General features: G+C 43.1%; 1 protein-coding gene across 1 annotated transcript in view; it reads left to right on the top strand.

The window, feature by feature from the left end:
- The window catches only part of LOC128735616 (alpha-catulin), a 126,385-nt gene that overhangs the window by 77,754 nt on the left and 23,297 nt on the right, over window positions 1-25,334 (top strand). Inside the window, exons 3-4 of the mRNA XM_053830100.1 lie at window positions 23,248-23,435; window positions 23,516-23,621. Coding sequence (XP_053686075.1) covers window positions 23,248-23,435; window positions 23,516-23,621 — 294 coding nt within the window. The remainder of the gene's footprint in view (window positions 1-23,247; window positions 23,436-23,515; window positions 23,622-25,334) is intronic.

The following is a 25,334-nucleotide window of genomic DNA, read 5'->3' as shown; positions in this document are numbered from 1 at the left end:
TGTTTAATCAGCATCAGCACCCGCTCGCAACCTGCGAAATTTAGCAATCTGCAGTTCCAAGTACCGCGTCTCCATTCGTCGTCCTTGTTCCGTCGCCTAGGTCGATGCCGAATATTCCGCTCCGAATTTGCTTGAATTTGCCTCCTTCCCGGTTATAGTATACGACCTTAGTTTCCACCGGTTGGCAACCCGATCTCCGCTAAGGTTGCTCGTATTCCGCCTGGTACCACGAGGAGGTCGGGATCGGAGTTGCTGGATAAAAGGCTAACTACCACTATGGGTTCTATATTCCGCATTATCCAGTCATTTACCAGGTGGAGACTACCTGTCAATACTAAATAATGCAAGTAATTCTAATAGCATTCAAAAGTCATCACTTGTGATTGAATACGCAATATAGAACACATTTGCTCCCATGAACGTTGAAATTCATTAGTCCATTTCCGAGAAAATGATGAAACTTTGATTACTCTTTACTCTGTACATTTAAATAGTATGAAATATTTACGATGTCGTCCTGCTTGCTGCAATCTAGTATAGATCAAGTTATATGTTAATAAAGTTTTATCGTACACTCAACCTAAGGGTGCACTCTTTAGCTTAAAAAACAACAAGTGCATCGTTCTGCCTTGCCTTCGAGGCAGAACGGAGAAAGGCATCTCGGTAAAAATATTTAAAATCTATGCTAAACCACCATCCCTTAGCAATCATACGCAGCTCACTTTTTCTCATGCAAATTAACTCCATTTCCAGTAGCTCGTAGATTCTGATTATCACTTCCAGCGTCACCGGGTGTACCTACTTGTAGGTGAATGTGTGTATGTTTTTATGCACCAGTTGAGGAAAGTTTCGACACCTTTCATTGCAACGCAGCGTATAGCTGAAGAGTAGAAAGTTGGATAAAACAAGAACATTCGCTTTGCTGATGTCGTAACGGTGACTAACGTTGTAACTACTGGAGAAGGCGTAATCACATGTGGGCGAAGGAAGACATTTTGCTGGTGCAGTACTTGCTTGCCGTGCCGGTAATGTGTTGTCGTTTTAGTCAGGGTTGATATAGGTTACAGCTTTTAAGTGGCCGTCAGTCCCAGGACGAACGACGTCTCCGGAGTCGAAGGCAGCTTGGGTATCTAAACGTTGCAGATATTTAGATTTTTTTTGTAGAGGAGGTAAATTTATAGTAACTCTTGAACAGCAACCCTGTTCTGTCGGGAACGTGTGAGTATGTATAGGGAAATGGGACACAAGTGGTGCTGAGCACACAAGGTGAAACGCGTTGATGAACATGCCGGATGGAGGAAAAAAGCTTTCAGTAGTGCTTCTGGCTAGAGTTTGTTGACAAACCAGCAGGAGAAGATTAGTTAGTAAAATTTTGAAATCTTTTTCTTCAGAAAAAGTTGATGGTTTGAAATCGTCCGTTTGCGAGTAGTGGTGGTAATTTGAGCACATACCTACAACGATTTGCAGCTTGCAACATGCAGTCCCGAGCACACTGAAAAAGTGCCGGAAGATCAAAAGAGAGCTCGCTCGGCGTTTCTTTCAAAGTAATGAGCCAAGTAGCAAAATGAAAACTATTCAAAAAAGTAAACATGCAATTTTAGTTGAAGTAAAGAGATGATGAAAGATTCACCGGGTAGTTGATGTATGCTTTACTCAAACAGCCGTATCTTCATCATGTATGGTTTTATCCTCCATGATAAAAAATACTGAAAAAGTGCCTAATTATTTTTATATTGAATAAAACTAGCCTAGCAGCTAGTTTTATAAATGAAAGGAAAAATCGTAAAAGTTATCAACTATGTTGCATTTCTGTATGCCACCTCAAAAGCATTTTATATCGATCAAATTGTTGCTAGGAAACAATTTCAAGTGGAACAAACTTAAACGAACACACATGAATAGTTATTCTTTGCCTTCAAATCTGAGTTGGTTGCTAAATAAGATATGCTCATATTTGAATTGCATCCTATTCTATGGGGGGAAATGTAAAACTTTTCAACCATTTCCACACAATCACATTCCCGTCGGAGAGCTTCGCTTCGAGCTTTTGTTTGTGTCCTTATTTAAAATTCAATTAAACCATTATTGTTCTGCTGTCTATGAAATGTTCAATAGAGGCCAACGATTTTAACGACATATCGGTTTGCATGCATACTCAGGCCAGCAGTCGTTGGAAGCGAAAACTTTGTCTCTGCCATTAATGGAAAACAGAACAGAAAACTGAATTAAGTTACCGACGGTATGGAAAGGTACGAACTTTGACAGTAGAACCATAATAAAATTTTGCAAAGTACTGTAACTTTATTCCATATTCATTCAATATGTTTCGTGCTTTTATTTGAGCAGCTATATGTAAATCATAGAAATTAAATGACCGTATGCACCCTTCTTTTCGCAAGAACCTTTCTGCAGAACGAAAATGACACTTGCGCTCAGTGAAATTTCGCCATCTTTTGTCGGGTATTCTATTCGGTTGCATTAAGTTCGGTGAAGAGTTTCACAATCCGGTGTCGTTAGAAAATTTATACTCCTTTGTACTGGCTGTGTTGTTGATTTATAGAACAATCGTGGAGGTCTGTAGCCGATGGAAACCAAGCCGTAAAACGTGCTTTTTATGGACTTGATTTTCCCAATTTCATAGCGTTGACTTCTGACGCCGGTTTCTGTAGCAACAGTACGGCAGGCCGAAGAACATTATGCCGAAAATAACGGCAGAAGTTTGCAGAACAAGCCATTGAAGAATGTTCCTTTAACTAGATAATTATTGTTCAGATTTTATGGCATTTTATATGGAAGCTGAAGAAGCTTCGGTACTACATTAGACTGCTGATGCTGAAGAAAGTTGGGAAGCTGAATGAAATCATTCAATATTTTCTTTATTTTGTCACTCATAGATTTACGTTTCAATTGGAACCCATTCCGTCTAAATTATCGCTGTTTGGACAGATCTTATTGCTCCCACGAACACAGCCTGCCTGAAGCTTTTAGGTATGGGAATTGTTCGCCATGAGCGCATCTACCTTAAATAATATTACATTGCACAGTGGTCCAGGAACGAAAGTTAAGTGGAAACTTACTTTTGCGGCTAAGCGTTTTATAATAGCTCCCTACAATGTTCAGCAAAGTTGTTCAACTCTAAAAGACAATTAATGCGAAATCAACGACTAAGTTCCAGTTTGGCTTGTGAACACATAATCCATAATAACTTTTTATAAAAAAGAGATAGAAGAATAATTTCTTCGACAAAGTTGTAGCTAAAGATTATATAAGTAACTTTGCCAAAGACATAGTAGGCGTATTTTTAGGCGTTTCTAACTTACAGGGTGTTTTACAACAAGACCTCTCAAAAATCACTTTTTCGCTGATTTCTTCAAATGCAGTGGTTTTATTGCATCATAATGTCTCACAAAGTTGGTTATCTTATCAAAAGACATATTTTTGTAGAACATTGTATGTTGAAAACTCATACGTATAACGAGTTCTAACGTTTTTCCTGTGTTTTTTTAGTCTTTTTTGGAATAGAATATCTCAAAAAGGGGCAAACGAAAAAAATCAAACTTGGCCGTTTCTGAAAGTTTGGAGTTTTATCTCAAGCATATGTGAAAATAAAAAACTGGTTTTTTCTCTAACTCGAGTAATTTCAATTTAATTATTTCATGTTTGACCATTTTCTACTATGCAGTATTTTCCAATATCTTCTTGAAGACGATTAAAGTCAACATGTCAATAGTAAAAAAGAAATTTGTCGTATCTTGACACAATTTCTTCTGATTGTCACGTAAAATAGTCTTCGAACTCCAGATATGACATCAGTTTTCTATCAGCACCAGCTGTTTTTGATAAATATCTATCTGTCAATTTTCATTATTTTGCAAATATGCTCAATCTACCATCAATAATGTTTTAAAATTAATTTTCAATAAAAAAGCAAAAAATATTGGTTATTTCATACGTAATATTGTTAACTGTTATTTTAGTTTTATGTCATTTTTTAATCGCAGGCAAGTATATCAAAACAGGCAAAGAGGTAAAAGAGAAAAAAAACCTATAGATCCTTTTCGAACTTCAACCACCTTATATCAGTATTTGGATTTGATTTGATTTGGAAAACAAAAAGGGTAGTCATTTATTTGAGAGATTCAATAAATGTTTTGTTTTCGAAATATTTTATTATTGTTAGCAATATAATAATTTATTATATTAATAATTGGTTTGCGCTTGGTGGAAGCTCTAGAGTACGTGTACAATACGAACGATTCTGTATTGCAATGACTGGATCGGACGACAGCAGGAGGCGTTTGAACACATCCTCCAAATTGCCAATCCGGTTAAATTTTCTGACGTGAAATTCCCTGAACTTACAAATACATTTATTTAGCGTTTCCTGTACCTCTTCGCTTAATAACCCTATGAGTTGTGCCGTGGCCTTAAAAATATCTGCGCCGTGTAGTAGCATTTTATTAACGGTTGCCGATATAGCTAATGTGGAATTGAATGGGAAATAATCTCCTAAACTACCGAATCACTTTCACGAACATTTTAGATACTAATTTAAAATAACAGTAACGGTACCCTCAAATCTTTTGGCAAAAAACTCCAGGACTCTAATAGGATTTGCTTGAAAATGTTCCTCCTTTTTTACTACGATCATAGTCTTCTTCCTGTTCCTGAATACGTATAAGACATCAATTTTGAAGACTTCTCAGCTTTCTCACACTAAAGTAATTTAAAAGATTACTTTAGACTAGAATCAGAAATATCAATATAAAATTTAATTGCATGTGCATATATCCAAGTGAAGATTTCCATGACTATTTGTAAATTAATGAAAATTGTAAGATAGATATTTATCAAAAACAGCTGGTGCTGAGCTCCATTTGCAGAGAGGACGATACGACAGTGATTATTTGAAATCCAGGATAACTGCTAACCAGATTACAGTAGTTCTATGGAGACCACGGCTCTTCACTCTAAATCACCGTCGAACTAACTACGCGCGCAATGAACCAGCCTGCCGCTGTATGCAACTAATGAACAATTTTAGAAACATACTAAACTTAAACATCCCAACTGATACTATTAAGAAAAAACTTTCTGATTATTTCTGAGAGGTCAATTACATGTACACTAATACCACTGCATTTTATTTGCATATTTATTTTGTATTTGGTATTATAATTTATATTTATATGTATGGATTGGATGACGGGCGAAGTCCATATATCTTGATAATAAACAATTGTAAAAACTACCGTTATAAAAACTTATTTGATGAATATTTCAGCAGTGGTTCGAAAACTAGCACAAGGTCAAAAAACTAGATCTCTTAACTTATCCGGAGTTCGAAAACTATTTTACGTGGCAATCAGAAGAAATTGTGTCATGGTACGACAAATTTCTTTTTTACTATTTACATGTTGACTTTAATCGTCTTCAAAAAGATATTAGAAAATACTGCATAGTAGAAAATAGTCAAACATGAAATAATTAAACTGAAATTACTCGAGTTAGAGAAAAAACCAGTTTTTTATTTTCACATATGTTTGAGATAAAACTCCAAGCTTTCAGAAACGGCCAAGTTTGATTTTTTTTGTTTGCCCCTTTTTGAGATATTCTATTCTAAAAAAGACTAAAAAAACACAGGAAAAACGTTAGAACTCGTTATACGTATGAGTTTTCAACATACAATGTTCTACAAAAATATGTCTCTTGATAAGATAACCAACTTTGTAAGACATTATGATGCAATAAAACCATTGAATTTGAAGAAATCAGCGAAAAAGTGATTTTTGAGAGGTCTTTTTATAAAACACTATGTAAGTTAGAAACGCCTAAAAATACGCCTACTATGTCTTTGGCAAAGTTACTTATATAATCTTTAGCTACAACTTTGTCAAAGAAGTTATCCTTCTATCTCTTTCTTATAAAAAGTTATTATGGATTATGTGTTCACAAGCCAAACTGGAACTTAGTCGTTGATTTCGCATTAATTATCTTTTAGAGTTGTACAACTTTGCTGAACATTGTGAGGAGCTATTTTGAACCACAAAAAACTTTCCACTTAATTTTCGCTGCTGGACCACTGTGCATTGATAGGTACACGTCACAATCAAATCAATGAAAACAAAGGGATCGACAAAAGCAGAAATCCTCCGTGTTTACAGTCCGAATTGTTAAATTCGTCGTTGTCAACAGCATTGAGTCGGAGTGGCTCGTGTTGTTTCAATCAGTTGTCTCCATTCAACTCGATCTTGGGCAATTTCCCAGGCGTCTCCGAAGTCATCGCAAATCGCTTTCGAGATATTTACGGTATCGCTCTGTTTGCTGCAAGCTAGTGGCTCGAGCTATATGTTGATAAAGTCTTACTATTTTGCACGTTGAGCCCCCTAAAGAGGACTGTTCTCACCACACTGTCGTCCAGCATCCTAACGACGTATCCGTCCACCGCAACCTACCGACTTTCACCAGATGTACGATGCGAATCACCCCCAAGCAGTGCCTGTAGCTCGTGATTCATACGCCTCTTTACACTTTCAATTAGGACTCCGCTAAATGTCGTACGCAGTACTTTCCGCTCGAACACGGCAAGAGAACGTATGTTCTCCATGAGCAGTGTCACAGCTACAAGTCCATAAAGAACTACCGGTACCTTGATGATCGTAAGGTTTTGCGATGGGCAAACTAGACTCAAGTGTTGTCCGCGATCACCAGCGATCCCATATACACAAACTTCTCTCCCACTTCTAGCCCATCGCTGTCAACGGTCACCGTCCGTAGAAGGCACGCGTTCGTTTCCTCTGAGCGTCTTCCTTTCATGTATTTTGTCTTCGTCACATTTATTTTAAACCTAATCCTCCTAGACTCCGCTTTTCATTTGGCGTACATTGTCTCCACCGTCGCAAAATTCCTGTCTAGATATCAAAGATATCTGCAAAGGCAAGAAGTTGGCTACCCTTGGTGAAAATCGTGCTTCTTATTTCAATACCCGCTCGTCGGATCACCCCATCAAGAGCGATGTTGAACAGCATGCAGGAGGATAAACCCTTGCCGCGTATCGAAAGGTCTCGAGATTGTCCTTGAGATGCGTACGAAACACATTACTCGATCAAATGTACAGGGTGTTCAATAAGTTCGAATACAACTTTTCATCGTTGTGTAAGTGCGCATCATGTGCATTCTGTGTATTGGTATTGGTGTCAGCTTTAGCCTTATATATAGGCTAACCGACGCGCAATGTGTCGACTTGATGGCATTTGTTATTTGTTTACCGCGGGCGATGAGGGAGCACCGCAACGTCGTAGTAAAGTTGTTTGCGAGAAGTGAGCGACCTGGCGACATATTTCGGCGGTTGAAATCCCACGGGGTGAAGCGGAATTTCATCTATAACACCATCCGTCGGTACTGGGAGATGGGCTCGGCCAAGGAACGTGCTACATCCAGGCGGCCGCGTTCGGCGAGGACGCCAGCAGCCATCAAGGTGGTAAGGGAGCGGGTTCGTCGAAAAATGAACCGCTCGATGTGGAACACCGCTGTTGACCTGGATGTGTCGAACGGAACTGCTCATACCATCATGGCGAAGGACCTGGGATGCAAGCCGTACAAGAAACGCAAGGTTCACGGGGTAACACGTTGGTCAGGAGTTCGTGTTTTCTGATGAGAAACTCTTCATCTTGCAACAGCCGCACAATGTTCAAGATGATCGGTTGTGGGCACCGACGTTGGCCAGCATCCCCCCGTCCCACATAAACATTCCGTGGTTCCAGAGCACCGCGGCGGTGATGGTTTGGTAGGACCGTATCCAAGCGTGGGAAGCTTCCTCTGATGTTTATCGAGAAAAACGTGAAAATCAGCGCCGCGTACTATAAGACCGAGGTTCTGGAGAAGGTTGTGGCCCCGGCACTTCTGACCTCTACGGGAAAGATCATTACGTCTTTCAACAGGACGGCGCACCGGTCGACCTCGACACGGCGAATATCGTCCAAGCGTGGTATCGGGAGAATTTGACTGATTTTCTTTGTGAGACTTTGTGGCCTCCCAGATCCCTGGATCTTAATCTTCTGGACTTTTATGTATGGTCGTACATGCTGGCCAAGCAGAGCGAACATAAAGCGAGCACTATGGAGCAATTTAACCCTTAAATGCGCACGCTGAAAAAAATCATTTAAAAAAAACTACTTATCTAAAGGCGGTAAACATAATTTACTTTGGGTATGTTTTTCACTATGTTGTTTTAAAGTAACATTGCGCATTTAAGGGTTAAGAAGCTTATTTCCAAAATCCGGGACAAGATGCCCATAGACCAGGTGCGTACCACGTGTGATTCTTTTTAAAAACGTCTCAAGCTCTTCATAAAGCATAAGGTGCGGAAGGTTCATTTTTTAAACACATTTTTAAAGTGTATTCGAACTTATTGAACACTCTATAGATCTAATTTGTCAGTTTGCCTGGAAAGCCGTATTCCTGCGTTATCTGCTATAGCTGGTCACGAGCGACTGCATCATATACTGCTTTGAAATCAATAAAGATGTCATATGGGACACGTTGTACTTATATTTCTAAATTCTTCTTCTGTCGGATGGTAAAAATTTGGTCCGTAGTTACACGAGCCCACATAACGCCCGTCTGGTAATTCTCTACGAAAGCTTTCCAAGCAACAATTTGGGTTTTTTCACACTCTTACGATGGTTTTTATGACCAAAATTGATCATGAAATCCACTATATGAGTACAATAAAAATCACATTCTTACTTGGGTTATGTTATCGGTAGGAACTGGATCTGGGAGAGTACCTTGTAGGCGGCATTGACCAGCGTAATACGACGATAGTTGCAGCAGTCGAGCCGATCACAATTTTTGTTAATGGGACAAACCACTCCTTTAATCCATTCCTCTGGTAACGTCTCCTCCGAATTCTTGGATACAATCTAGTATAGAATCATTGCTAACGTTTCTCGCTCATGTTTATAGAGCTCTGCTGGTAGGCGCTCGTCACTGGTGACTTTGTTGGTTTGTAGATCAGGTTCTGGGACATTAATATCTTCCGAGGGCACTCGTAGGTTATCTTCCATTCCGTCTCCTTCTGCAATTTCGGCATTAAGATATTCATGGAAAACTGCTTCCATCTGTTGACCACTTCGGACTCGTTTGTAATTAGATTCCCTCCCTCGTCCCTACACATGTTAGATGTCGAATTTGGTTCACCTTCTCGTAAAACTTGCGCGTTTCATTAGCTCGGAACATTTGTTCTAATTCTTCGTGATCTCTCTGTCCTCCTGTTGGCACTTTTTACTTCTCAGGGTCGCGTACAACTGGTTCCTAGCAGTACAATATCAAGTACAGAATCCTGGTGGACCTAGTGAGCGAGGTCGCGCTAGTGGTCGAGTCGTAATTCGCACATCTCACATCATCGGCTCTAGATCGGCAATCCAAACCCCTTGGAGATAGCTCAATTTATCCTTCCGGAATTAGCCGGGAAAGATGATGACCAGCTAGGAAGCCGGCATGAACAGTTGTGCCAAGAACGGCTGAGTCAGCAGAGGGAACAAGCCCAAACAGTAACAACTGATGAAAAACCGAACGTCCCAGCAGAGGCAGGAACTATCTCGACTAGAGAATCTTCTGACAAAATAGAAGGGGGAGCTGAAAAAGATGAATATGAATATGAATATGAATATATGGTACTACCACCTGCCTTAGCAGAACATCCGTTCATAGCAATGAGCCTATCATGTCAAAAAGACTTGAAGATATTCAACGATTGGTCATGCTTCCCAACTCTTGTATGAAGGGCCAAAAGGGAATTGGTCGATAAGCAACATCACTTACACGTACCAGGGATTTAGAGAATCTCCTTCCAAAGGCTAAGTAACCTGAGTCAATCGTTGAATAAACCGTCTTAATGCAGAATGACTCCAGCAGGTGGGGAGAAGAGCCCGCTCATTATCCACGACGTGTTGTTAATCGGGCCAAGATTAACCCTAGAAAGTTGACTGTTTCACTCTCCCTAGGCCCACCGCTTCAAACAAGTGCTCTGATCGTCCCTTCCTCTTCCCGATTCTAGTTTATTTATGAAATGTGGTATATATGGGTAAAAATAGAACAATCTCACCAGCAGTCCTTCGAATGGAATAGAGTTGCGTCCTTTTAGTTTCCATAAGTGCTTCTAACTAATAATTAATTTAATTTTTCTTCTGGTATCCAATATCCATGTGCAGTATTAACACTCGTATTAGCCAAAGATTTCACTATAAAGCAGTAAATGCTTCATAAGCTAAAACGAAAAAAATAATTAAAATAACTTATATTATGCTTACCAGATCGTGTGGCTCCACCGTCTGCCCAAAACCTCGATTATGAGATCAGACAGCCGGGAACCACACAGTATCGCACCTCCTAGCTTGGCTACTCAATAGAGCATTACCGGGTATGGCCACGTGGAGGCGCTAGGTAGGGTCTTGGGATAGCTAGAGCTATATTGGACGCTGCTCATTTGGCTTCCCCATTTCATACCCAGAAGGAGGAGCTGAAAAAGAAAGCAGAAACTGTCAAGCAGTTGCTGAAACAGCAGTTGGACCAAGATACGCGAGCTACGGCGTCATATGGCGATACCTTCCGACCAGACGCTCGAGCCGCTGCATATTCCTCAAGTGGATCTGGAAACAGATAAGTCGTACCGAGTGTCGTTACGTGGACAACCTGGACCATTCGTTCAAGATGTTTTAGCATAGCTCTTTCATCTAAGTGAGTCAGGTTCGTTGTGTAGTACAAATGATAATCCGATCCATGGACATAGAGGGTACTCAGAACTCATCGGCACCAGCTAAAAGTGGTAGTTGAATTCGAGTATTTGGGATCGCTGGTGACCGCGGACAACAACGCTAGTAAGGAGATCCAGTAACGCATTCAAGAGTAAAATCGGGCTTAATTTCTCTTCGCTACGACTAAGAAGTATACGCCACCGTACGAAGCTGACAATGTACAAAACCTTTATTAGACCGGTAGTTCTTTAAGAGCTTGAAACTGTGACGGAGTGTGCTGCTCACGGAGGACATACATGCCCACATGCATCTGTATAGTCTGGCTCGGAGCATAGCCAAAAGGGAGGTGCCCATTAGAAAGTGGTTGGCAGTGCGCACTCCAATTCGTCTGATAATAGCATATGATAGCGAGTCTTCATAACTGTTTCGAGCTAAGTGAGGATGGTAAGTAGTAGTTGATCCAGAACTCGGTTCAGTTTTTCACAGACTTCACGACTGGCTCCCAGAGATTACCACAGTGAGGTACTTTGCGAAGGGGTGAACTTTCATACGATGGCACTCAGAGAAATTTCAGTGATGATTTCAGTCGTTGTAGATATATCACGTAGTTTGCAGTAAGTCGTACATTTCTAGAAGGCTGGTTACTGGCACCGTGAAAGTAGACCTCGTCGACGGACCTTGAACGCATCATGGGACGCCATGGCCTAGGAGAGATGAGCGAAAACGGGGAGCTGTTTACAGTGGTAATACCAACATGATCATTGGTGCATTGCTCTTCCCCCATAGATCAGTACATAAAGTCACGTGGGTTTCCCGCGAAGGTCGAACAGAAAACCAAATCGACCACATCTGCATCAGCCGAAAATGACGAAGGAGCCTTCTTGATGTACGCAACAAGCGCAGCGCTGATATCGCATCCGACCATCATCTTGTTATCGCCGAGATACGCTCGCGCGTCGCACGTGTCCAACGACGGAAGGAAGTTGGGTACCGTTACGACGTCCGCCGATTGGAAAATCCTGAGGTGAAAAGAGTATTTGACGAACAACTTGAATCCCACGGCTCGGAGTAGCCACCTGGTGGAACCGTCGAATAGCAATGGACTGGCATCAAGAACGCTTTCATCACGACTAGTGACGAAACCAGTGGTAAAGCACACAGCGGGCGAATGGAGTGGATTTCAGATGAAATTTGGAAGTGGATGGATGAGCGGAGAGAGACGAAAGCAGGCATTGAGCGAGCGCGAACCAGATCGGCTAAGACAGTGAACCGCACTCACTGGAGGGGGCAGTTAAACGAGCTTTTAGGCGAGAGCCTGGACTGACTCCCTAGCCGAACAAGGAGAAACCTCCGTCGTCAGGGGTGATATCTGTTTGTAGTATTTCTCGCCGCCTTAGTGGTGCTAGGTTGAATACAAAGATGCCGCAAAAAGAGAGAGCTGGTCAGCTACTGACTGACCGAACAGAACAGCTTAAGCGATGGATTAAACAACATTTTGAACAACTCTTCCGAGTTTCAAATATCAGACACCAACAGAATCAGCAGCGTATGACGCCAACAGTTCGCGGAATTAATCGTGTCAACTCGGAGGCGCCATCGCTGGATGAAACTGAAGTAGTCATCAAGAGTATGAAATCCAATAGAGTGTCAGAGATTACAGTCTATCCACTTCAACCGAAATGCTCAAAGGTGACCCTTCCTTGTCAACCCAGATGATGCATACGCTTTTCAGCAATATATGAGAAACCGTAACTTTTCCGGTGGACTGGATGTAGGGCACCCCGGTAAATGTCCCTAAGTCCCCACGTTGCTCTGTATTACTTTCAAAGTACTCTGTAAGGTAATCCTCAACCGGAACCAGGAGAAGATCGACGCTACTCTCCAGCGGCAACAAGCTCGATTCCATGCTGGACGATGATATGTATAGACCATATCACAATAATCCGCACTATATTGGAGCAGATCAACGAATTCCAGGACTCTCGCCTGCTGGTGGTCGTTAACTTCGAAAAGGCGTTCGACCGTCTCAACCACGAAAACATCTGGAGCGCACTTAAGCGTAGAGGAGTTCCAGATAAGCTAGTTCATCTCATCGAGGCTCGCTACGAGATGTTCTCGTGCAAGGTTTAGCACAACGGCGTCTTGTCCGACCCTATAAGGGCCTACTGTTGGCGTAACACCGCCTCGGAATCCTCTAATTATGGAGCTGCTAAATGACCTTAACCTAGCCGACGATATTGTATTGCTCACACAACGCCGAAACGGTAGTGAACAGAGTAAAATCAATCCACACCCGGTTTGTTTACACTTGCGACATTTGCCCTTTTGTTAACGCTATCTTCAATTATATGTACAAATTTGGTTGCACTTCGATTTTTTTTGAGTGAATGTTTGGATAACTTTTACATTATGTGTACAGTCAAGCACTAATGAGTTATCAGCGTTGTGGTATAAATGTTTGAATGATGAAATGCTTATCAGGTGACCAATTGCTGATTTATTTGTAAAATTCCCGGCTTTTTACGGTTGTTAGTGTTTCCCGGTTTTCCCGACTATGTAACCACTCTGTTTTCGGGTACAGTCGTACAGTAGATTGTTCGGTCAGTAGGCCTACCCTACTAGCACAGTTGTTACAAACCAGTTATGGCAACCAATATATGACTGATTTTAGTCATAAATAAGTTGTTGCAATCAGAAGTGCCTAAAATGCGCTACTTGGGTAATGTGTAAGATCCTTATCTCGCTTATGGGGCTGCCATCTTAGCTGTGAGCAGGAGCCACTGTTCTTCCTTCCCTCTCAGTGCACGACAACCAAGGTTGCGTATCCCAGCCGCCACCACGTGGCGGTAACGATAGGAGTTATAGGACAGAGGTGACAAATTTGCACATATTCACTTCCGAAGTACATTAGTGAAAATAAAACAAAAAGAAAATTAATTCGGTGTTCTACAAGAAGCGAGCCAAGCAGAATAGGGTACTAAACTCTTGTAGGATATTAATTCCAAATAATAAATGAAAAAGAATAGCAATAAGTCTAATTCCTTTTCTTTCAGTTTATACTCTGCAATTTCCATCCATAAAACCAGCAATAAAACAGTCGAAAAATGTGATTGTCACACGCCCGGTGAGTGCAATGGATTGTCCAAATGCCTTGTGATTTGTCCCGTCCCGATATTATCGTCCTTGCCGGAACTAAATTTGTTTCGAGCATTTCGCGAAGCAGCACTGATCCACAAGCAGCTGGAATGCAAATTTTCGACTTTTTATTCCTATACCACCCGTTGTGTGGGTTAGAACTGGTTTTCGGGCAAAATTGGAAAGGAAAATGCCTGTTCTGTTTTCCAGCAATGCTCGGCCCACACCACCACAGAAACGATGACTATCGTTCAAACACTGCCAGCCACTCAGTAAAGTGCACGGAAAATTTATGCACACAAACTCTAATTGGAGGCGAAAACATTGCATTCCTGTTTGCTGGTAGTGTAGGCTGCATGCAGGATGGAATTTATGGACGAAAAATATTTTGCAGTACTCTTCGGCTGAGTCTAGTTTGTTCAATGTTTGCTTCGGTGGGCAATTACTTATGGAGGCATACCTTTAAGCCCAAGTTTTCCTTCCAACCGTTCCGATTTCTAGTTTATAGATACGATTTGCTGCAAATCGTCGCAATCAGGATACGTTGAACCTTTGCTGAGAAATCCGTACCTAGAACAAGATATGGTAGAGCGAACAAAAAGCATACTGGAGCCATTTCCTAACCGACTGTCACAATAGTCCCTGGAGAGTAATTAGAGTGTGAAATGGCTTTGGGCTCATTCCCGTGATGCTGCCGGCGCCCGCCTTCTTCCCAGCTGCATTCACTGGCTTGCAGCATAAATTTGCAATTGTTGTGTAACAAAGCCGACCGGCTGGCTCAACCGCAGTAGCAGCAACATTTTGCGCCCCTTGGTCAAATATTTTTCCAGTAGTGCTATTCTTTCTCGGAGTACGCTGCTGTGTGCCGTTCGCCATGACAATACAACTATTTTAATTTCATACCATTCGTTCTCGCCCTCCGGGTATCATCGGGGGCTCTGTGACGTCAGTGCTCAGCAGACTTCCGCCAGTGATCTAGGTAGGTACCTGCTTGAGTACATAGGCAAAAGGTTAAATAAAATAACACACCGAAGCACCGATGCAGGCATGCAGGCCAGCAGACATTGACCCAATTCCCAAGAGGAGCGAGCGAGAGTTTCCGCTTCCAGGGAATCGCGTACACGTTCGCCGGCAGTATACGTGCAACTCGTAAATAAATATAAAAGGGGGCAAAATCCATCAAGTATTAATGTGCCAACGGCCGTAATTCAGTCGATAATATTATTCTTGTTTGCAATGGCTGCGAAGTGCATCAAATAACAGCAGTAAATTTTTGTTGTTCTAAGTCGGTAAAATTAGTTTTTGTGCCCGTAAATGTTTGCTACTAGCGCAGGGTGATCAAAAATGAATGACTCTTCTCGGGTTCCTAGTCGAATTCAGAAAAACTCAGGTTTAATTTTGAGTGCAATGTGGTCTCACGGAGTTAAACCACTGACAAACTGACATGACACCGGCGTTTCATTTTTGGCTCACAAGATCTTGCAAGCGAACGACCACTTGCTTACAAGCGAGCGATCGCTTATGTCAAACAGCAGAGAGATGAACTAAGGTACGGGAGACAACTTTAAGCTAAATTCAATTTGTTTCAACGGAAATCTGTATGAATTTTGGAAATAACCCAGTAATTTTTTGTGGATTGCAAAATAAAGGATAAAGTATTTTTTGCAAAGGGCTTTATGCATTCACTGGTGCTCCAGTGTGTGTGTTTTTAGTTTTTCGTGTCGGTCACACATAGTTTTTTTTTGTATGCCAGAAGGGCATTGAGTTAAAAGGCGACTGCGACAGTCTTAATGATCGTCTTTTGTGGCAGGCCTTGATTGCTGTACACAGTTTACGGACCGCTCATACCCATTGATGGAGTTGAGCGGGATAGTTTTAATCCTGTGCCCCAATTCGGTACTACATGGTTTATAAAGCCAATGACCGTTTTGGGATTTAGGCTCCATACCTGATATGGAGTAAGAAAGAAACTTCCTAAGAAGTTGTGCCTTGATAATGCAAGAGTTCCGCAAAAGTAGAGCAGATGCGCTGAACTTTCAGGATCAGAGTTACAAAAGCGGCAGGTGTCGGATGATACCTTGTCGATATTCTTTAAATGATAAAGAGCGAGGTTGTGTCCTGTTAGGAGTCCCGTGATTGTGCGTAGTTCACTACGAGTTAAATGGAGTAGTTTTTTAGCTACTGCAGGGTTTGGGTAGATAAACTGTTTAACTTGTCTACAACTCTGTGTTTGATTCCAACGGGATACTATTTCTAGCTTTTCCCATGTCATCAGTTCGCCTTTCATGGCGGATGTGCAAGCGCCCAGAAACGGTCTAGGTTGTCAGCAAATTCATTGCCCTCGATTCCGCAGTGACCGGGCACCCATAGTAATAAAACTTTGTTTTGGCGGGAGAGCTCCCTCAATGCTGTGCTGCACTCCCAAACTAATTTAGACACGAATTTGGCGGTCTTGAGTGCCAGTAGTGCCGCTTGGCTGTCCGTGAAGATATCGATTTTCGCATGCCTGTAGTTTCGTTTCAAGCATACTGATGCACAGATGTATATCGCATATACTTCTGCTTGAAAAACTGTGGGCCGCTTTGCTAATGAGATAGTTTCCCTGATGCCGGGTCCGTAGACTCCGGAGTCTGTGCAGGCCCCCATTTTTGAACCATCTGTAAAAAAGCAGATAGTTCCAGATGGAAGATCGGGCCCTCCATTATTCCACATTGGGCGATCGGTTTCAATCACCTCATATGGAACGTCCATATTGGGCCTGGCTTCCATGCAGTCAGAGACTGAAGTTACTAAGGGTGTCAGATTGAACTCCCAAAGTATGCGAAGATGACCGATTTGGTCACCTTCGAGTATAGTTTTACTCCTTTGCAACCGTAGTGCGCCGAGCTCTGCTTCCTTCTTCATATGAAGATGCAAAGTCAGTAAGCATAGCATTGCCTCCATGGCTGCAGCAGGTGTTGTACGCATGGCACTGGTAACTGTAAGACCAGGCCAGGCGCTGAACTTTGTTTAGTTTGGCTTGGGCTGTCAACTCATTCACCTTTGGCCCAGATACGACTGCAGCATAGGTTATCCTAGGCCGTGCAATGGTAGTATATGACCAAAAGGCTAGTTGAGGTTTCAATCCCCAAGTTTAGCGAAACAGTGAGCTGCATGCCCAGATAGCCGGAGTTGCTTTCCTAACAGCATAATCTAGGTGGGCAGCCCAGTTCAGTTTTTTGTCGACAATTATTCCGAGGTGTTTGACTTCATTACTGAAACCCATTCTGACTCCATTCAGTATAGGGGGAGTAATGGTATGTTTCCTTCGCCTAGTGAATGGTATAACGACTGTTTTGGTGGTATTAACATTACGTCCCTCTTGTGAGCACCATAACATGGTGGTGTTTAGAGCTCCTTGCAAGCGACTTGACAATACTGCGTCAAACTTTCCTCTGACGATAAGTACAACGTCGTCGGCGTTGCTCGCGATAAATGCAACCTCTTTGCTATTCACTTCAAGCAGGCTTTTAATCGTGCTCCTGCTTCCTCAGAACAAATTGTTTATGCTGTTAGAAACACACCTAATGAAGTCATCAACCTCAACGTCTTTCGTGTAACGGAGGAGATTATGAAAACTGCCATTGGAAAATAAAATATTCGTTGGTGGCCGGACCTGATGGTATTCCATCTTGCATCCTGAAAAAGTGTTCTACTGTTCTCGCTAGACCTCCCAAGTAACAATTTGGGTTTTATTACACTTTTATGATGGCATTTAAGACCAAAATTGGTCTTGAAAACCGTCATAAGAGTACAATAAAACTTACATTGTTGCTCACTAGCTGTCAACACTACATTTCCTCAGACCAGCATGGTTTTTTTTCCAAAACGTTCAGTCTCCACGAATCTCGTCGATTTCGTCTCGTTCTGCCTGCGCAACACGAATGAAGGGGTGCAAATTGATGCAGTGTACACTGACTTGAAAGCTGCGTTTGATCGGGTGGATCACGGCATCCTCTTTACTAGGCTGGAGAAGCTGGGAGTTTTCGCACCGTTCTGCAAGTTGCTACGTTCGTACCTAACACACCGTAGGCTAAAAGTGAAGATCGGATCAGAGTTCTCCGACTCGTTCAACAACATCTCTGGCGTGCCACAGGGGAGCAACCATGGACCCTTGCTCTTTTCTCATTTTATAAACGAACTATCAGCTCTTCTGCCACCAGGTTGTTGATCTTTTTATGCTGACGATGTAAAAATCTTTAAAGTAATTAAAATGGACCCCGACTGCATTGAACTGCAACACTTTGTGGACAAATTTGAAGATTGGTACTCGAATAACATGCTTACCGTCAGCATCTCAAAGTGCTTCGCCATCTCCTTTCATCGTAAAAATAAGCTTTTAGCTACAACATGGCAGGACATTTGTTACAACGCGTCTATCACATTCGTGATCTTGGTGTCGTCCTGGATAGCGCGCTAACCTTCCGTATACACTACAACTACATTATCTCCAGAGCCAATAAGCAACTTGGATTTATTTTTAAAATCGCCAAGGAGTTCCGTGACCCGTACTGTTTTCGATCTTTGTACTATGTACTTGTAAGGCCTGTTTTGGAATTCGGATGAGTGATCTGGTGTCCATATCAACAAATTTGGATCACTAGAATCGAAGCAGTGCAGAAAAAATTTCTACGGTATGCTTTGCGCAGTCTTCCATGACGCGATCTCAGAAATCTTCCGCCATATGAGGAACGCTGCCGTCTGCTTATCTTGGAGACTCTTGAAAGACGACGTGCCAACGCTCTAGTCACCTTCCTGGCTAGATTGCTATTAGGAGATATTGACAGCCCCGCTCTTCTGAGTCAACTGAATCTGTATGCTCCTGAACGACCCCTCAGAACTAGGTATTTCCTGCACCTGCAGGGACGGAATGCAAACTACGGACTGTATGGCCCTGTCCGATTTAAGGCATTGCGGTTCAATGAAGTCTACGGTTGGTTCGATTTCAACATGACGCCTAATAATTTTCAACGACGACTCTCTCGTAGACGATAAAATTGTAATTGTACAATTGTATGTATTTACTGTCATATGTGTGTATATCATGAAGACCACCTTGTGTCCGATGATTTTTTTTTACAAATAAACGAATAAACAAATAACCAAGGTGTGATAGTTTGTGAAGGCGTGACTCGGTCATCAGTGACCAGAGTAGGGGGGAGAGAACTTCTCCCTGTGGACATCCTTTGATCACCGAAATCGTGACCAACGTATCTCCCAATGATGCTGTAATTTCTCCGCTCGAGAGCATTGCTTGAATCCAGCTCATTGTAGTGTGGTCGATTCTCTTTTGAAAGAGAGCCGTATTAATTGACGCGAAGGACGTGTTATCGAAAGCGCCTTCAATATCAAGAAAAGCACAAAGTGCTGTCTCTTGATATTTGAGCGATTTCTCAATTAACGTCACTAAGCTGTGCAGTGCGGTTTCCGTAGATTTACCTTGTTGGTATGCTGTTGATTTGCATGTAACGGAGAGTCTTTTAAAAACTCATTGCGGATATAGTTATCCGTGATTTTCTCCATCAGCTTAAGAAGCGTTGAAGTCAGACTTATCGGTCTGAAATCCTTAGGCATGGTTTTGTCTTTTTCGTCAGCCTTCGATATGAACACCACCCTTACTTTCCGCCAATTCTCCGGGATATACCCAAAGTGAAACTGGCTCGAAAGAGGTTGATGAGCTCGGACATTATTACACCGTCCGTTTTTTTGAAAGAAAATGGGTAGAATACCATCCGGACCTGGAGATTTCATTGGTTCAAAAGAGCTGAGTGTCCAATTGATCGAAGCCTCCGTAAACAATCGGCGTGCAAGTAGAACCGAATCATTTGGCACATTGTGTAATGATCCATTCCGCTGCAGCCCGCCTATGTCTTTTCCAGTGGTCACTGTCGAACCAGGGAAGTGCATGGTTATTAGAACTTCCACAATTTCCCTGGTGGTAACAGTGAGACTCCCATTTTCTTTTTTTGCCCTAGACTATTGCAGTAGTCCTTGGACATCGCCTCCTGCATACGCGTAGCCTCTGGCAGAGTTTGTATACTTTCGCAAAACTTAACTCGTGATTTCCTTTTGGCTTTGCGTATCTGAGCGTTGTGTTTGGTGAGGGAAGCTCTGTAGTCTTCCCAGTTAGATGTGATTTTGACGCTGTTGAACAGACGCCTTGCCTTCCGACGGAGATTGCTAAGCGTCTCATTCTACCAGGGCACATCACGGCCAACTGTTCGCGTGTTTCCGGGATAGTTTGTGTTATACGAGTCTGTGATCCTACATTGCAGGTCACTAGCGGCGATATCCAACTCAACTGGAGTTCGTATATTATTGTGACAGAAATTACATGATGCAATCGGATGATCCCTAAGGAACTCCAGGGTACTCACCCCTGTTGTATGTGTTCGAGCTGCCCCATATCGTGTGGCGCGCATTTGCGTCGCAGCCTATCGCGAACGGTTTGTTGACTGCCTTGTAGTACTGTACGAGTTCAGCAACCTCGGGCGGTGGTATTTCGTCCTTGACCCCTGGAAAGTAGGACGACGCAACGACTATCTCCTGCTTCCCTCTAGTCGTCGGGACTACCATCGTAATGGCAACGACATCGCGTTGGATGAATTCTGTAATTGGAGAAAATGTTATTTTCTCATTTTACTGAATGGTAGTCCTAGGCTTGGACTGTGTATTGCAATAGATCAACTTACCATTAGTGCCGGATAGACCGAGTATCGTGGTATCGTTATTCCATGGCTCCTGGATCAGACAATAGACGCGCCCTTGGCATGGTGGAGGTTCACCTGAACGCAGCGAAAGCTGCTTATTTTGTGGCAGGATTACCGTTTTCAGCTTGATCCAATGACGGATCGAGCCTTGGCGAACGGCAGCAGCGTTTTCGCTGAGTTGAGCGGCCGAGTCGCCCACACCGGCAGGTTTCGGTTGCTGCAGGCGACAGGCCACAGATGTCCGACCCGCACTTAACGGCGGATTGAGCCTCTGAGGTCTGCTATCGACTGGTGGTTGTTGCGTAGGACTCTTGCGAGGTTTTCACTGCGCCCGTCTAGTCTTCGCAGGAGTGCGTTGTTTAGGTGGCGGTGGGGCACTCCCGGAGGGAAGTTCCGCATTTTCCAACCTCAACGTTGCGGGATTACATTGTATTGGTGGTAGCGGGGCGCTCCCAGAAGGAAGTTCCGCTCGTACCGTCCTCGACTTTGCAGCAGAGGCTGTTGCGCCTGATGTGTTGATCAGACCTCTGCCAACCTGTCGCATGCGTGCTTTGCCAAACATATAGTTTAGCATAAAGCGCTGCTCGGCGCTCCTCTGGCTTGCCGATTTTTGGTTAACCTCCATCAACAGTTGGACGGTATTTCCACACATTGCGACGGCGTATCTGCCACGCTTGTGTTGAGAAGCCGTGCTGATTCTGGAAGAATCTCGAAATTCTCTCGTCCGGGGTGCCGACACTGTCCTGGAAGTACCATATGAAGGCATATGCCTTCGGCAGGTCCTTCGTATCGAAGGCCCGCAGTTGTACCCCTTCCCACGGGACGAGAGTAGATGGCGTTTGCTCCAGCCATTTGGCCGTGTTCTGGTCAGAGCAAGCCAGTATCAAGTAGCCGTTCTTGAACTGGCAGCTCCTGAACTTTGGCCTAATGTCTGGAGTCTCCTGCTCAGCAATGTGATCCAGAAGTACGGCGCGGACAGTCTGAGGCTGATTCGTTGTGAACAGGGAAACGGGATAATCAGCCGTAGTTATGGCTACGCTGAAAGCATCCACTATTTCCCTGTATGTGCACTCCGAGGGTGGTTTTGGTGCCGAAGGACCTGCGCAGGTTCGCTAGTGGGTTAGTGGGACCTTTGTTGCTGATATTCGGAGAAGCCGGCCGGCAGAAGGGTGAGTTCCTCCGCTTCCTTCTTTGAGTAGCCCTTGCTACGATACCACTTCTGCCGTCACCGTCGCGCATTGGAGAGACGCTTGGCCACATCTCCGAAAGCCTCAGGTTGCCCCTTGACTTCAGGCAGCGTCGCTGGATCGGGAAGGCTATTCGCGTCACTCTCCGCATTCCTTGCTGGTGAGTTTAGGATCAGGAATGAAGCCGAGAGTCCTCCTTCCAGCGACATGCTGTCGAGGTTAAAGTCCTCTTCCATCCCTGTGTACATCACTCCACCAGTATCGACCGTGCCGATCGGACTGCGCACTTCCGGTCTATCGTCATGCGCCACCTCTACACCTACTCCGGTGCTTATCACCAAATCTTGGGAGTCGTTGGTTGCCCCATCAATGGTTTTTGTATGGTTTTCCATGGCGATGGTTATACTCTGCTGGGGAGAAAATCAAATGTCCTTTACCAGTTTGGAACAGAGGGAGCAATTTACTGCACAGGCTGCTCTGGTACCATGCAAGCTCCGTTCGACCTTGGGAAACTTTATTAGACCCCCCCCCAAGCATTCATCCCTAGGCACGGGTCGCATTACACCGAGGATTGGGATCCTCTACCGCATTTTGTTCAAAATGTAGCATGATTCTGGACTACTTGCTACATTGAAAGCAAAAGATTTTTATAAGATTTGCCGCGGAAGAGACTCGATGTGCGGTTCCGGATGGATTCACTACAAATTTGCCATGGAGCCATCCGGAACCGCACGCCGAGCGACAAATCTTAACGCTCCTCCTTTATGCTGGCTTGTGACAGACAGCTCGGGTCCCGATCCAATTTCCCCATCACTTGTTCACTCTTTTTTAGGGAGCCACACGTGGCGGTTCATCAGCAAAGGTCCGTCGCTGGCGGAGTTAGTTAGTGAATGACATTCTGCCAAACCTGTTCTCTACTTTTCCAAGATAAATAGCGATCCGTTGTGCTGATGGTGTTACTGTTAACGTATTTTGATTCAAATTTTCGGACACAAGTTTTTTAAGGAAAATGTATGGGATGTCATGTCGGTTCGTCGGTGGTTAAACTTTCGTTGGTATTTTAACGCAGGCAACATGAATATGCAATACACCGCAATGTCGTAGATAATTTTCACTTCTTATTGGATAGTACAGCTAAGCCGCAGTTTTCCGAATGCAATTTAATATTATTTAAAAATTTGATAACATCTAAGCAATACCGTGTCTGTGCCTGTTGCGCAGGACTTTTATTTATTACTAAATTTATTCCATCCTTAACCCCCGTACGGTCCTGGGAGACGTTCTGTATCTCGGATTATATTCCTTCGCCAGCCAATACGATTTGAACGTACAAATCCTTTCCGCAAATATCTGCCGGTCTAACAAATTGAACTGCGCCGCTAACCTCTGCTTTTCTTCGTCTCGTTCTTATTTTGCCAGGCTCATCGATAGAACGTTTATGTGATATAGCGGCAACGGACCCGGTGGGCTACTCGCCCCGGCCTAATCCGATTGACGACAGAGGACCGATGATACGGGCCGCCCGGACCCTGCTGAGCTCGGTGACGCGGGTTCTGCTGCTGGCCGATATCGTGGTCGTAAAACAGTTATTATTAGCCAAAGACAGAGTAAGTTGCTAGTTGTTACCATAAGAAACTCAATCTTTACCAATATGCTATGCACTATTTTCACTATTTTTCACCAACAGGTAGCTAGGACTTTAGGTAGATTAGAATCAGTGGCCAATTTTACAGAATTCGTGAAAGCTTTCTCAGTATTCGGCGCTGAGATGGTGGAACTGGCACATGTGACAGGTGAGTGTGTGCGTTGAGTTATGCCCGGGGAAAGGAGGAAAAACAACTGACGTTAGCGTATCGTCAAGTTGGTTGCTATTTTTAACAGGGCAATAAAAGAAAACGTGCGGCCATGTGTGTAAATCAAAACCATTGATTTCACGTTTTCCGCACGATCGCTTTCGGTGGTCGGCACAGTCGAAAACCATCGTCGTCCACTGGAGGTTTATTTATATTTCCGAATAGTACTATTTTGCCCATGCTGATTCACACCCACCACCGCCAGCGGAAACACTTGAATGTACGCACCCGCACGTGTGATGGCCTGGTGCTAGAAAATGGATGAATGAAAAAAAACTGATTCCTGCCTCGTTGAACACGAATTGTGCTGATTTATTGCTGACGGCAATCGATACTACACGGGAACATTACGATTACGAATCATCGAAATATAGAACTCGTGAGAATAATTCATCTTCCATGTAAATTCCCAACAAACGCACGATGCATGACTTTTCAGAACAGAAAAGCTTTTCGTATGGCTGGAAGTTGGATTCAAATGAAAATGCAACTTTCATGCTTAGCCATCTTCGGAATTATTTTTGTTCGTTGGAAATGGCAAACGTATTTTCGAACAATACCGTTTTGCTCTGCAGCATAAAACTTCTACTCGTAAAGTTATCACAACTAACCAAACTGCCGCATTCAGTTGAATGGCTTATTGTTAAAAACCAGCGAACTGCAGTATATCAAGCTGAAACATATTACTTCCACTGGAAGGATCAGTGCAGTGAGAGCCATCTCAGTCTCAGCTCCATTCGGTTGAGCTAATATTGACTAAGCCGTAATCACTACTCAAGTGTTGAATCAGCAAACTTTGGTCATCGCGTTTCGTTTCCGTTTCGTTAGCGATTATACGAATCATTGTAGCTTTTATAGCCGCGTCTGCTACTGTACAGTCAGTGACGACGTCGTTTTATCCTTAAATGAACGACAAAAATTCTTACACGAAACTTTGATTTTCAAACAAACGTTAACTCTATAGCAAAATTTAAAGTTTTTTCGTAAAACTGTTGTTTCAGGATCACGTGTTAGCAGCCGGGACGTTTTAATTGGTAACCATTTGTTACAAACTAAGTAATTGCTCTATTTTCACGGTACCTACCTGCACCGAGTAGGAACATAAAACACTAACCACCCGAAAATGGCCCAGATGGGCCATTTTAAACGACACATTATTCACTTCACACACCAACCAAACGTAACATTCTGGTACCAGAACGTCCCATGTGCGAGCAGAATCAGATTACCTACTAGGAAATATTTTTTAACTGGTTGAAATAAAAACAATGAAACCAACAACTCAAAACTGTAAATTGTTCCAGTACCCGTCCGGACCCGGTGCACCGGGCTATGATGAAACCGCCGAAATTGAAACGGAATTCAGCAATCGAAATAAATCGCTGCTGGCCGCTCGGCCGAGGTGGGCAATTCGGTGCTCATTCGAGTGGATTGTGAAACAACATTGTAAATTGCAATCAACTATTCAATTTTGTGGTAGTCATATTTCCGCTACAAGTGGCGCGAAAGGGATAATTTGTTGTGTTTGTAGCGGTAAACTCTTGATGAAAATAAATTGAATTGATTGTTTCTGTTTGAAGTGATACAGTTTAAGGAGTTATCATACCAGATCGAATGTTTTCCCACAGTTAATTTGTTGTAAATAATTCTTTT

This window comes from Sabethes cyaneus, chromosome 2 (genome assembly GCF_943734655.1).
Source record: "Sabethes cyaneus chromosome 2, idSabCyanKW18_F2, whole genome shotgun sequence".
In the NCBI taxonomy this organism is placed as follows: domain Eukaryota; kingdom Metazoa; phylum Arthropoda; class Insecta; order Diptera; family Culicidae; genus Sabethes; species Sabethes cyaneus.
The sequence above is the reverse complement of the archived record's forward strand: the minus strand, read 5'-3'. Positions and strand labels throughout refer to the sequence as shown.